The 15,000-nt window shown below is 42.3% G+C and overlaps 1 protein-coding gene across 1 annotated transcript in view; it reads left to right on the forward strand.

The window, feature by feature from the left end:
- mipol1 (mirror-image polydactyly 1) overlaps positions 1 to 15,000 on the forward strand; it is a gene marked incomplete at its 5' end in the record, with an annotated part of 41,470 nt that overhangs the window by 22,311 nt on the left and 4,159 nt on the right. Inside the window, 1 exon segment of the mRNA XM_080042163.1 lies at positions 2,773 to 2,858. Within this exon segment, the coding sequence (XP_079898289.1) occupies positions 2,773 to 2,858 (86 nt within the window).

Genomic DNA, 15,000 nt, shown 5'->3' on the forward strand with positions numbered 1-15,000 from the left:
CACACACACACACACACACACACACACACACACACACACACACACACACACACACACACACACACACACACACACACACACACACACACACACACACACACACACACACAGGTAGCTTGGCCCCATGGTAAAGGTCACAGCACTAGCCTGACCTACACTATGCTAAATGTCGCGTGGCTGCGTGTCCTCATCACCGGTTGACTCATTTTGAATTTATTCAGGTTAATTTGCGGCCGATCTTTGAAGAGAGTCTGCGATCGCCACGGGAAAAGACACATATTTACTCTGAGGCTTTGATGTGATTCTGACGGGCTTAATGAGAGAGAGAGACAGGCAGACAGACAGACAGGCTTAATGAGAGAGACAGGCAGGCAGACAGACAGATAGAGAGAGAGAGACAGACAGGCTTAATGACAGAGGGAGAGAGACAGACAGACAGGCTTAAAGAGAGAGACAGACAGGCTTAATGTGAGAGAGAGAAGGTTTTAATTCAATTCAGCTCATGTAAGAAGGGGGCCGTGGAGATTAATATTACCATGATTAGACATCGGATACAAATGACAGTTAAAGTGTCTACGAGGAACTTTTAAATATTTCTGTAACAGTCTCATTTTTCCTCTGATGATCATAAATTCCAGTCCTGTTCCATACATAATTCTGCAACGAGTTATACGGTGATAATTTATTTATTTATTTATTTATTTATTTATTTATTTATTTATTTATTATTATTTACTTTCGGACAATTCCACACAATACACAATTATCTCGTTCACATCATACATCTTACTTTGTGTTGTCCGAATGGTGACGGAAGAAGCCAAAGGCTTATCGGGTCCCGCCCCCATTTTCATCAGATTCAGATTCAGATACACAGATACACATTTACTGTTACAGAAAAGAAAAAGAAAAAAACATTGGTTGCGTTCCGAATCGCATACTTTCTACTATATAGTATGATGTAGAAAAAAGATTTAGGATGTCCCGATTCTTGTGGCCAGATTTAGGATGGTTAGAAGTACCCGGATGTCCTACTTCATGCGGCCAAGATTGTTAGTGTTGAAAAGTGCATCCTATTTGGGCGATTCTGACCCACAATCCAGTGCGCACGTGAAGTGACGTAACATCGACGAAGCCTCCATATGAAAACAAACGGGGATGCGACGGATATAAAAGCAAGAGGCAAGATCAAGGAGCAATGTTATGATGAAATAAGAGAGTAAAAGTATGTCCCAATAGTATGCCTACTGCATCCTAACTAGATTCTTTTTATCGTCGGATGTAGTATGTAGAATAGAAAAAAGAAAGAGGAGGAGATTTGGAACGCAAACACAATGTTGTTGTTGTTTTTTTTGTTTAATCACTAGACGTTTAGCAGATAGCCCCCTGCTTTGATATGTGGCTCATGGAGTTCTCTAGTACTTTATATATGGAGAAAATCTGTTATGAGATTTCAGGGAAAGCAGAGAAGTTTAAACAGATATGTCAGCCTTTCCTGGACTATATAACAGTACTGAAGGGACCTACATGACACCTAGTTTACTCTTTATTTTCTGCTTAACATTTACCTTTAGTTTAAACAATGTCCTTAGAAACCTGTAAAGTAGAGTACACCATGTTAGTTGTTTATTTTATTTTATCTTTTGTTTGTGTGTTCTCTTCTTCAGGTTTGTTTGCGTTCTTGAAAAAAATAAAAAAATAAAGTATTTAAAGACCTACTTCACCGGTTTGAATATGAAGGTGTATTGAATTCTGAGATCCTATGTAGTATAAATGTGTAGTAAATATTACTGTGATGTCACAGTAAAAGACATCACAGTAATATTTACAAAGTAAGTTTTTTTTAACCCTATATTTCTCTTTCTGTGATGTCACGAGAAAGAGAAATAAAGGGTTAAAAAAAACACTCTTTCTGCCTTTTCTCAGGCTAGGATGAACCGATTTCAATTTTTTTCGCACATTTATACTACATAGGATCTCAGAATTCAATACACCTTCATATTCAAACCGGTGAAGTAGGCCTTTAAAAAAAAGTTGTAGCGACGTGCTATATCTTCTGCCTCTCTTCTGGCCCGGCGAGCCATTCTGCTGAGGTGGAGGGAGCCTGTCCCGCCCACTCATACACAATGGTCTGAGAGATGTTATGTCCTGTCTTAAGCTAGAGAAAATTAGATACTCGCTTCAGCAGTCCAGCGCAGGGTTTCAGAAAGCATGGGGACCTTTTCTGGCCTCATTTCAAACTCTGTGAACTGGCCGTGACTTGGGAGGGATTATTATTTAAAAAAAAATGTATGTTTCTTTTGTTGTTTGTTTTGAAGTGCCATAAGTGGGGCGACTGTGTCTCAGGTGGTAGAGCGGGTCGGCCGATGATCAAAGGGTTGGAGGTTCGATCCCCGCCCTGCCACCTGTGTCATGGTTGTTGTGTCCTTGGGCAAGACACTTCACCCACCTTGCCTGGTGTGAATGTCGATAGTTAGCCTGCTATCGGTGTATGAATGTGTGTGTGAATGGTAACGTGGGAAAGGAAAACAGGTCTCCCTTGCAAAAGAGTCTTCGGTCTCAATGGGATTTACCTGTAGAAATAAAGGTTAAAAAAAAAAAAAGGTTTTTATCTGTCCTTTTCATTTCAACCTGTGTATAGAAATGAACATCCTGGCACCTGTCATACAAAAAATTAAAAATAAATAAAGAGATTTTGATTTAAAAAAAAAAAAAAAAAGTTGTTTCAATGAGTGAACTGTGAAAGTGACTGACGTGTGTTTCCACCAATAGGAGCAGCTGCTGAGAGAAAGGGGAGGAGCTTTGGAGGAGAGGCGTCGGCTGGAGGCGGAGCTACAGGGGCTGAGAACCAATCACAGGTCAGGATACTGGAGAGGTGGAATGGACAGGTCGTGTGAATGTGTTTGAGATTTTCAACCTTAAAGGGGCACTGTGTAACATTTTAAGTAATGTATTAGCTAAAATCAATATCCTCATTCATAAATATGTCCTCATTGGTGTAAAATCACCTAATATTACATTTTGTACATTGAGCGGGTAAGTCTTATGGAGGAATCCATGTTTTTGGAATGTCATCAGGTGCATTGTTTAGAATTTAGAATTGTTCTTGTCCTTGAAGGCCACTGTAGCTTCTATTATTATTCTAAAGGGTTGGGGTTACCCAGGGAGCGTTGCATTCTAGAACTTTGTAGAACTTTCTTGATGATGTCATATTACACAGTGCCCCTTTAAAGTATTTACTCTTCATGCAGTGTGCTACAATTAGGACGTACTATTTTGTGGGCGCTGTGGTGAAGTGTGTAGGGCGGTCGTCCACTGGGTTACAGGGTCGGTGGTTGGATCCCCCGTCTCCCCGCCACATGTCCAAGTGTCCCTGGGAAAAGAGACACTGAACCCTAAATGTCTCCTGATAGTTAGCTTGCACCCTGCGTGGTAGCTGCTGCTGCTATCGGTGTATGAATGTGTGTGTGAATGGGTGAATATGAACAAAACAATGTAAAGCGCTTTGGGTCTGTGAAAAACCAGGGAAAAGAGCTTTATAAGTGGAGTCCATTTACCATTTAAATACATCGTCATATCATCGGCGTATAAGGAAATCGTATATTTAACGCTTTTAAAACCGTTAATGCTGGGCCGCTCCGGTGGCGTAGTGGATAGAGCGTGTACCATATCGGCTCCGGCCTTCGTTGCAGTGGTCGCAGGTTCGAGTCCGACCCGTGGACCTTTACTGCAGGTCATCCCCCCTCTCTCTCTCTCTCTCCCTCTCTCTCTCTCCCTCTCTCTCTCTCTCTCTCTCTCTCTGTCTCCCCATTTCAACTCTGTACTGTCTAATAAAGCTTGAAAATGCAAAAAAAAAAAAATAATAATAATCCTAAAACTGTTAATGTTGTTCTATTGGAGGCTGAAAGTCAGACGGAGCCGGTTTGATGCTGAATCAAGCTTTATTTAAAATGAGCATTGTGACGATTACACATCTTTCAGAGAGGATAATCCATTGCTTCATAGACAGAGTTAATGCGTCAGCAGAACAGTACAAGCTTTAACATGGAGGACTGAAGTGAAACGTTTCATTCAAGGCTGTGCCAGACTCACAATGTTCCCAGTAGAATCAAATCTGCCCGTTCATCACACAGATAGTCGTTACGGTGGGAATTTTAGGTGGAAGGATGGCCTAGAGGAAAGGTGGCCGACAAGTAACCATGAGGTCTCTGGTTCCTCCTCCCAGTAACCATGAGGTCTCTGGTTCCTCCTCCCAGTAACCATGAGGTCTCTGGTTCCTCCTCCCAGTAACCATGAGCTCTCTGGTTCCTCCCAGGTCTCTGGTTCCTCCTCCCAGTAACCATGAGGTCTCTGGTTGGATCCCTGGCACCGGACAGGAGGGTGTTTGTAGTAAAACTAGTGGTGGCTGCTATTTTATCTACGGTGCCCACCATCTCTACTATAGTGTCCTTGAGCAAGACACTTAACCCCAAACTGCTCCAGGGGCGCTGTACTATGGCTGACCCTGTGTGAGGACCCCCTCTGGAGTGTGTCTGTCTGTCTGTCTGTGTGTGAGGACCCCCTCTGGAGTGTGTCTGTCTGTCTGTCTGTGTATCTGTACTATGGCTGACCCTGTGTGAGGACCCCCTCTGGAGTGTGTCTGTCTGTCTGTCTGTGTGTGAGGACCCCCTCTGGAGTGTGGGAACTTGAGAGGGGAGATGAGGAAAGATGAATTTCAATGTAGCCATTGACTGATAAAGTAACTTAACTTTCTAGGACCTTCACTTCAGTCGCTTTACAAAACGTTTATAAGTTCAATCAACATAAAATATTACGGGCCAGTTTCACCAACATGCATTAAGGCTAGTCCTGGGCTACATGGAATTTTGAATGGAGATTGTCCATTGAAAGTAGAATTTAGTCCAGAACTAACTAAGGCTTAAACTTGCAGTGTGTAGAATTTTGTGTTTAATTCCCTAGCAGACGTTGTAGAAAATGATTATAATATCCATAAGTACGTTTAATTTAGTGCATAATAGCTGAAAAAATGTTTTAGAATTATTATTTTTTCCCTTAGAAAGCGTCTCATATATGTCCATATTTCTCCATACCTTGGACCAAGGCCTTGGCGCCACCATGTTGGAAGCGTCATAGTTGGAATGTCATCAGGTGCATTGTTTAGAATTTAGAATTGTTCTTGTCCTTGAAGGCCACTGTAGCTTCTGTTATTATTCTAAAGGGGTGGGGTTACCCAGGGAGTGTTGCATTCTGGAATTTTCTAGAACTTTCTTGATGATGTCATATTACACACTGCACCTTTAATCCATGTCTGTGAAATCGGCCAAATTAATTTTAATCAACTGCAGAAGCTTTGTGTTAAAGAGGAAATAACTATTGCTGAGCGACGCGTGGAGGTTCAGGTTAAGCTCCAGACCTACAGCTCCCCGGAAAAAATTAAGAGACCACTCCAAATGTTCAGTGTCTCTTGTTTTACTCTTTAGAGGCATATGTTTGAGTAGAATGAACATTTTGGTTTTGTAATATCAACTACTGAAAACATTTCTACCAAATTCACAATAAAAATATTGTCACTAAAGAGCATTTTTAATAAGTAATGTAGAGATGAAGATTTAAGAATAATCCAGACTGGTCTCTGAATTTTTCCCGGGGCTGTATAAAGCCTTGTTTCCACTGAGCGGTTTGGTTCGGTATGGTCCGGTTTCACTGTCTAAACGTTGGGAAGGGAACCAAGACAAGTGAACTGTGCCGTAACTATTTCTGTCTTGTGTTTTAGTAGAAAAATATCCGCGCAACTCTGTGGTGTCAATATATAAACATTAGACATATTGGGCCGGTTTCACAGACATGGATTAAGCCTAGTTCTGGACTAAATTGTACTTTCAATGGACAATCTCCATTCAAAATACAATGTAGTCCAGGACTAGGCTTAATCCATGTCTGTGAAACTGGCCCATTATCTTAAATCTGCCAAACTCTACCTGTAAATGTTTTAATCAGGCTATATTGTACTTTCACCCATTTCATTTGAATTCCAGCCATTCTACATCTCCGTCTAAATGTTTCAATTGTTTTGTCTCTCTATCAGCTTGTTGTGTATTTGATGTATTTGTGTGGAGTTTTTTTCTCTCTTCATTAAGCTAATCAGCGGGCTACACTGTGTCCCACTAATATGATGTCGTTATAGCTAAGTGGCTGTTATGATGTCATAAGGGACCGTGTATAAACCCCGCCTACCAAGTGAAGGGCAGTGGAAAAGCAAGCCGGATCTAGAGATACTGTGCCGAACCGAACCGAACTGAATTGTGCTGCTCAGGTGAAACGAGGCTTGATCTCCAACCTTTAACCCCATCTGTGTCTTCCGCTGCGTCTTCCGCTGCGGCCTCCACTGCGGCCTCCACTGCGTCTTTTAATGCGTCTTCTACTATAAGAACTATTTTGGCCTCTGCTCTTGTTTCCACTCGCCCCTCCACTGGTGCTGGGTATGTTACTATCTACACTACTGCTTCTGCTGCCTTTCCTGGCTCTCTTTGGATTGGGGCTTCCATCACTACTAACACTACTACTCCTGCTGCTCCCCTGGGGAGGCGCTGCCTCGTCATCAACACAAATATCTGAAACCGTCCCACCAGTCGAGCAGCTGAAGCACTGAAAATCTTGGTTGTTTGGTTTGAAACAGCGGAAAATGTTTCCGAGACCAAGTCCAGACCCTGCAAGGTTTTCTAGGGCTTTGATCAGCTCGGGTTTGGTAATAGTGACCGGGTCGCCACTGCTAATACCTGGCTTATTGTAGAGCTTTGAAAACACAAAGGCATGTTGTTTCCAGTACGGCAGGACTTCATCTCTAATTAGTGGAATGATGCTTTTGTCGTGATCGGGGTCTGTACACTTCTCTCCACACGGGGACAGATAAGAGTAGATGAGGACAAACTTATTCTCTGTTTTTGTCATGTCTCTCAAGCTAGTCAGAACTCTATACTCTGCATGTCCCGCATTGCCAGGTGTGGAATAGATTAAGGTGTTGCTTTTGTACACACCACCAGGTGCTGCTTGTTTTTTAACCTTCTCCGGATCAGGCTTCAGTTCTTGTTTAAGGCATGTGAGGTCACAGTTAAGTGGGACGCTCGCAACCAGACTGAACTGTTGGTTTGGGAGTCTGTACCTGTCCAAGGGAGAGAAAAAAACATGATTTAATTTTATGTATTAATTTTTGTAATTATCAAAGAGAAACTCCACTTTGATAATTGGTAACGATTAAAAGCAGGGCGACTGTGGTGAAGTGTGTAGGGTGGTCGACCCTCAACTACAGGGTCGGTGGTTGGATCCCCCGTCTCCCCGCCACATGTCCAAGTGTCCCTGGGCAAAGAGACACTGAACCCTAAATGTCTCCTGATAGTTAGCTGCTTGCACCCTGCGTGGTAGCTGCTGCTGCTATTGGTGTATGAATGTGTGTGTGAATGGTAACGTGGGAATGGGAACAGGTCTCCCTTGTAAAAGAGTCTCCGGTCTCAATGGGATTTACCTGTAGAAATAAAGGTTAAAACATTATTTTTTTTTAACACTCACTTGGTCACAATGTAGTCCACGATACCGGTCAGCCAGTTCACGTCCACCGCATCAGAAGGTTTTCCATACAAACACAGGAACAGCATCATCATCACCGGGGGCAACAGATTCATCTGACCAATCAGAGCACAGAACAGACTCATATCCTTTTCTTAAAGGGCCAACACAGCTACGTCAAAACACTCTATTACAAAGTTAAAGGCATGCAGAAGTAAATCAGATAAGAATTATCAGGAAACGTAGTTAAATGTCTCTACGAGGAACTTTTTAATATTTTCTGAAACAGTCTCATTTTTCCTCTGATGATCATAAATTACATGTAACAGCAAACGAGACCATCAGTGAAAAGAATGCTATTTTTTATATAGTTTTTCCTTATGCCTTTGTCATGGGTATACGCTCACCCAGGAACAACAGCTGGCGTGGTAAAAACACTACCGCTTTTGTCCAAAGGGGGGCGCTAGAATGAACACACACTGAAAGTTCCTCAGAGCAGCTTTAAAGTACCAATACAGCTATGTAAAATACTCTATTACAAAGTGCAGAACTAAATTATTATCAGGAAGACTGTAGAAACTGCATGTATAGGGAGGCACGGCAGGCAAAAACATTTCAAGCACTGGTCAATTTAGAGATGTCTATTTATCTTCCATAACATGTCTTCTTTCATACTAGTATAAATCAAAGGTCCAACATGTACATTCAGGTGTTTATTTGACTAAACCTTGTCTGTTTGCGTCTGTATATTTCTCCTATACAACCATCTTTAACGGACATTATCTCAACATAAAGTTATTTTCAATACTCTGAACCAAAAATCTCAGCTTCTAAAGCACTTACATCAACTAAACTTTCCATAATCATTCTCAGCACTATTCTGAAGGTTATTACAGAAGGATTTGTTCATATGTTGTTCACTGTCTGATTTATGAGACATTTTCTTCTTAAAAACATGCTGAAAATACCAAAAATCTCAACTTCTAAAGCACTTACATCAACTAAACTTTCCATAATCATTCTCAGCACTATTCTGAAGGTTATTACAGAAGGATTTGTTCATATTCTGAAGGTTCAAAAAGGTCTAAAAGTTCAGAGTTACTCACCTTCACGTCTGTTTCCAACAACGTTTCTGCAAAACCTGCCAAACCAACAGAATGAAGACAGCACATTACTGACTGGAATAAGATGTTGTGTTTTGTTATTGGTTAGTCGCCTGTAAAATAGAAAAACTATTATAGTAAAATACCTAGACTAAAGCACACAGGATTCTGTCTGTCTGTCTGTCTGTCTGTCTGTCTGTCTGTCTGTCTGTCTGTCTGTCTGTCTGTCTGTCTGTCTGTGTCTGTTTCTCTCTCTCTCCCCCCCTCTCTCTCTCTCTCTCGCTCTCTGTCTGTCTGTTTCTTTGTGTGTGTGTGTGTGTGTGTGTGTGTGTGTGTGTGTGTGTGTGTGTGTGTATCTCACCTGGCTGCTTGCTGGGACTGGACAGAGACAGAGGCTAGATTCTCCTTGTAGATGAGATGTATTTACCTGCTCAGGTGTAGGGCTGCTGTCGGTAGCAGTGAGCTGTTGGAACAGACTCAGCAGCTTTTATACAGAGCAGAGCGACGTATAAACGACCAATACATGAGGAAGAAAACCAAGATGTCGCCACACCTCTTACACCAGACTGTTCATCTGATCTGATAAGATTCAAACTTCTGCTTCACACATGACGGACACTTTCCAATGAAAAACTAAATTTCTGTTGAAGACCTCATGATTCCAGTAAACAAGGGTCTGGACGGCTTGGTACCCCGACCAAAGGGCGATTAAGATAGGTACTGAACTGTTATGTACCCTTTAAGTGCTTATTTCGGAACCCTTCCCAACTATTTTTTTTTAAATATATTTTTTCTGTGTTTTAACCTTTATTTGACAGTTTAAGTAGAGAAAGATAGAGTTGAAATGGAGAGAGAGAGAGAGAGAGAAAGAGGGGGATGACATGCAGTAAAGGTCCACGGGTCGAATTAAAAACTGGGTCTGCTGTGAAGAGAACTTAGCCTACAGACAGACAGACAAACAAACAGACAGACAGACTCCAGAGGGGGTCCTCACACAGGGTCAGCCATAGTACAGCGCCCCTGGAGCAGTTTGGGGTTAAGTGTCTTGCTCAAGGACACAATGGTAGAGATGGTGGGCACCGTAGATGTAATAGCAGCCACCACTAGTTTTACTACTAACACCCTCCTGTCCGGTGCCGGGGATCCAACCAGAGACCTCATGGTTACTGGGAGGAACCAGAGACCTCATGGTTACTGGGAGGAGGAACCAGAGACCTCATGGTTACTGGGAGGAGGAACCAGAGACCTCTTGGTTACTGGTAGGAGGAACCAGAGACCTCATGGTTACTGGGAGGAACCAGAGTCCTCATGGTTACTGGGAGGAACCAGAGTCATCATGGTTACTGGGAGGAACCAGAGTCCTCATGGTTACTGGGAGGAACAAGAGACCTCATGGTTACTGGGAGGAGGAACCAGAGACCTCATGGTTACTGGGAGGAGGAACCAGAGACCTCATGGTTACTGGGAGGAACCAGAGACCTCATGGTTATTGGGAGGAGGAACCAGAGACCTCATGGTTACTGGGAGGAGGAACCAGAGACCTCATGGTTACTGGGAGGAGGAACCAGAGACCTCATGATTAGTGGTACCCCTTTCACACCGCCGCAAAATCGGAGCTAGTTCGGAGCTAGAGCCCAGTTAGATACAGTTTTTTGGTTTCACACCGCCAGAGAGCCGGCTCCTGGCTGTAAAAACCGGTTCTACCCCAGCCCCAGGATTGAGCTGGGCTAGAGATGAGAACTGCCTGCGCCAGCGGCCGGGGGAGGGATTATCCTGACCAACCAGACCAACTCAAACCTCATGCCGCCATATTTGAAAACACCGCTACTACGAGACGTAAACACAACATAATTACCGAACGTAGCGATCAAATTGACCGGCGAAAATACGCTGTATGGGTCCTGTTTGCAAAGCGAGAGCCTACACTAAAAATAAGACGTATCCGCCGTCGTTGTTGTGTTTAAAGCTAGCACTAGCTTAGCGTTAGCCACGAGAGCAGCGGCGTCGGGTGACGTACACAGACGTTTACAGTGACGTCATGACGTTGCTCTCTCTTGGCTCCATGGCTGGCTCCGGTCGGTGTGAAACCAACCGGTTCATAACTGGGATAAGGCTGTAACCAGTTTTGAACTGGCCCCAGCACCAGCCCGGAGCTGGCTCTTGGTTCCTGTTGGTGTGAAAGGGGTATCGGAGGACACCTTTCCCCTAGGACATCCTAACAACCTTTAATTTTATTTGTTAAGCTAGTGACCTGTGTGACATGCTGATGAACTGTTGTCCTGTTGACATGTTGAACTTCCTCCGGCTCGATCAGAGATAAGATTCTGACTTCTGCTTCACACATGACTTACACTTTCCAAATAAAAGGAACGGCGTATAATCTATCTGATCATGAGGTCCGTTGCTCAATCCAAACCCCGCGCTTCATTTTGCAGAGTGTATGAGTCTATTTCTGCCCAGGAGAAGTTGTACAATGGTAAAGCTAGGCTAGGCTAAGTAAGGGATAAAGTATAGTGAACGGGTCAAGCTTAACTGCTCTGTTTACCATCTCAGTTAAGGTCAGAGGTCAGCGGGCTAGTGTGAAATTGAACACTACAGTAAATGCCAATGTTGTTCTCAATAAAAAAACCTTTGAACAAAGCAAGCCGATCCACTTCTCCATGTTGATAAGAGTATTAAAATGAGAGAAAAATAATGGGACAAAAAGAAATCAAGGGACATTTTGAATAGATAAAAATGTTTGATTAATTGCGAGTTAACAGTGACATTAATGTGATTAATCGTGATTAAATATTTTAATTCTAATAGTTTGACAGCACTACTGTATATATATAACAATATAAAGCTCTGGAAAACATTCAGAGACCACTCCAAATGTTCAGTGTCTCTTGTTTTACTGTTTAGAGGCATATGTTTGAGTAGAATGAACATTTTGGTTTTATAATATAAACTACTGACAACATTTCTACCAAATTCACCCCAAAAATATTGTCATTAAAGAGCATTTCCATGAAGTAATGTAGAGATGAAGATTGAATAAAAATCCAGACTGGTCTCTGAATGTTTTCCAGAGCTGTATTTACTGTATATACACCCACCGGCCACTTTATTAGGTACACCAGTTCAATTTCAATTTCTTGTTAACACATATAACTAATCAGCCAATCACATGTCAGCAACTCAATGCATTTAGGCATGTAGACCTGGACAGGACAACTTATTGAGGTTAAAACAGAGCAACAGAATGGGGAAGAAAGGGGTTTTAAGTGACTTTGAACATGGCAATGTTGAGGGTGCCAGGAGGGCTGGTATGAGTATCTCAGAAACTGCTGATCTACTGGGATTTTCACTTTAAACCATCTCTAGGGTTTACAGAGAATGGTCCGAAAAAGAAAAAATATCCAGCGAGCGGCAGTTGTGTGGACGTAAAATGCCAGGCTTGTCTCTTAATGTTTTCCAGAGCTGTATATATGTACAGTTGAGGGCAGAACTATTTGCCCCGCTATGAACATTTCACTTTTTTCAAAGTATTTCCAAAGTGCTGTCAAACAGAGGATTCAGCTTTTCCAAACATCCTACTTTTATTTTGGATGATTCATTATTTTACTTTGCACACAGAAACACAATTATTTCACAAAAACCAAAAGCTACCAGGGTCAAAATGATTAGCTCCCCTGATGCTAATAGTCCATTGTTTCCTTTTTTAACAATTCTGTCCTCAACTGTATATACAGCTCTCGAAAAATCTTATCTTAATTTCTTTTTACTATTTATAGGCACATATGTTTGAGTAGTATGAACATTCTGGTTTTATGATATAAACTACTGACGGGGTGCCCTTAGCTCAGTTGGTAGGGCGTCCCCCCCCCCATTGGCCTCGGCCAGCAGCGGACCCGGTTTCGATTCCAGCCCGCGGTCGTTCTCTGCATGTCACTCCCCTCTCTGCCCCATTTCAACTCTGTCTCTACACTATCAATAAAGCATAAAAATGCCAAAAAAAATATCTTTAAAAAATTAACATGAGCTGTACACTTTGACAAATCAGTGCGAGCAGGGCCGCTGCTAAGCTTTTGGGTGCCCTAAGCAGAAATTGTCAGTGAATTTTTTTGCCCTTGCAAGATTTCTGCGACTGCTTTTTGGCACATTTGCCAGCATTTACTAACAGAAAGAACAGCTTAACTTGTGAAAAAACTGCCTTTGCAGAGGAATTGAGTGATAGGATCATAGACTGATTATGAGATAATGGGCCCCTGGGCTTACACTCTTAAAGGGCCCCCCACTTGTCCCTATCCAGTCAGGTACACTGAATTTTCTACACGGATACATACAATTAATGGCAAAAACATATTAAGGACGTCAGTGTTTCCCACAGGATTTTGGGGTATTGTTGGAGGGACCCTGTACCTTGTTGGGTGGTCCGGGGGTATGCTCCCCGGAATTTTTTTTACCTTTTTAAAGTAAAATGCATCAATCTGGTGCACTTTGTGAGGAAATTTTAGAGACTAGAGAGATATCAACTCCTGAGATGCAGAAGGAACATTATTTTTCAGATTTTTCTTAAACAGGTAGCACTCTTTACTCTGCAACTGTAAAAACAGTAGATTGGTCTGCAGACCCATGTTCTATGATGGAGGGGCCCATTTCAACAGATAAAGGGTGGATATGAACAATTTAGAATTCACACATATAAAGCGTATTTGTGTATGTGTGAGGGGGCCTTCAACCCCCTTAGACAGAGCTACTAATGCTGTTGTTTTTAACTTGCTTTTGTATTTCTCCCCTACTAGTTGAGGGGCCCATGATGATTTCTATCTTGTTACATTTTAATGAGTATACTTATATTTAGGCTATTCCTTTTTGGACCCTGTTATTGACATCAGTGACTGAGCTCTTTGACTATGCAACATGAAAAGTTACTATCAGTATCTCTGGCTAAGGGCCCCCCTGAGCCCTTGGGCCCCTGGGCCTGTGCCCGGTGTGCCTGTGCAGTAATCCACCCCTGGATAGGTTACACAATTAAGAAAAAACAACGATGGGCCTGTTCATAACTAATTTATATATTTTTTGTAATGTAATGATTATCATGAACTTTAAAAAAATATATATATATTTTGGGGGGCCCCCGGACCATCTCTTTTTCCTTTTTAATAAAAAAAAAAAAAAAAAAAAAAAAAATTATAATTTTTTTTTTTTGGGGTGCCCCCCCAGGAACTTGGTGCCCTACGCAGTCTGCGTACTCTGCGTATAGGGAGCGGCGGCCCTGAGTGCGAGGCTCCGATTCCCTGTTCTTATTGGCTGTTGGGACTGTCGATTCACTTTGGCACGACTTTGTTGGTGTAGAGCGTGTCAGGGAGGGACCATAGGGGAGGGACCAAAGAGAACAAGTGGAGCGGTTGAGGTATTTGGATTCGAATCTCTATCCCAACTGCCATTTTCTCCCCAAATCCTCCACCCCAGCTTTATTAAGTATAATGTAGAGATGAAGATTTAAGAAAAATACAGACTGGTCTCTTGTTTTTTTCTCCGGAGCTGTAGGCTATATTTCCTCTGATAGTTATTGTATTATCTGGTTTTAGTCATATTTTAATATTTTCATATTTCTTGTTTTGTGGAAGTTTGTGAGAGCCAGTCGTGCTGTTTGTCTGCTCCGTGTGATCTGTGCCTCTCCATAAGTAATGTGGATCAGAACCACCCAGGACACTGCAGGGGGCTAGGAAGAGTGTGTGTGTGTGTGTGTGTGTGTGTGTGTGTGTGTGTGTGTGTGTGTGTGTGTGTGTGTGTGTGTGTGTGTGTGTGTGTGTGTGTGTGTGTGTGTGTGTGTGTGTGTGTGTGTGTGTGTGTGTGTGTGTGTGTGTGTGTGTGTGTGTGTGTGTGTGTGTGTGTGTGTGTGTGTGTGTGTGTGTGTGTGTGTGTGTGTGTGTGTGTGTGTGTGTGTGTGTGTGTGAACGTGACATTAACATACACTGTAAAATGTGTATTGTTGAATTAACAGTAGCAACAATTATTTAGGATTTTAGTCAAACTAACAGTGTGTGTGTGTGTGTGTGTGTGTGTGCGTATACGTACATACATACACACACACACACACACACACACACAGGCACACTTTCTGTTTCCCATTCTGAGCTGAGGAAGGGGAGGATTTGTCCTACTAATTCTATCGGCCCAATCTCAACTTTCTACATGTTGTATTTTAAATACTCCGTCTGTAAAGTTGTCAGATAAAAGAATAATTAAAATTAGCCTCAAATGGAAAAGCTCAAGTAATGGAGAATTAGCTTAAACATTATACTGATACTGGAGTGAGTAACTTTCTATGAACTAACAAAACTCAATT

The sequence above is a fragment of the Ammodytes marinus genome (genome assembly GCF_949987685.1).
Source record: "Ammodytes marinus genome assembly, chromosome: 15".
In the NCBI taxonomy this organism is placed as follows: Eukaryota; Metazoa; Chordata; class Actinopteri; order Uranoscopiformes; family Ammodytidae; genus Ammodytes; species Ammodytes marinus.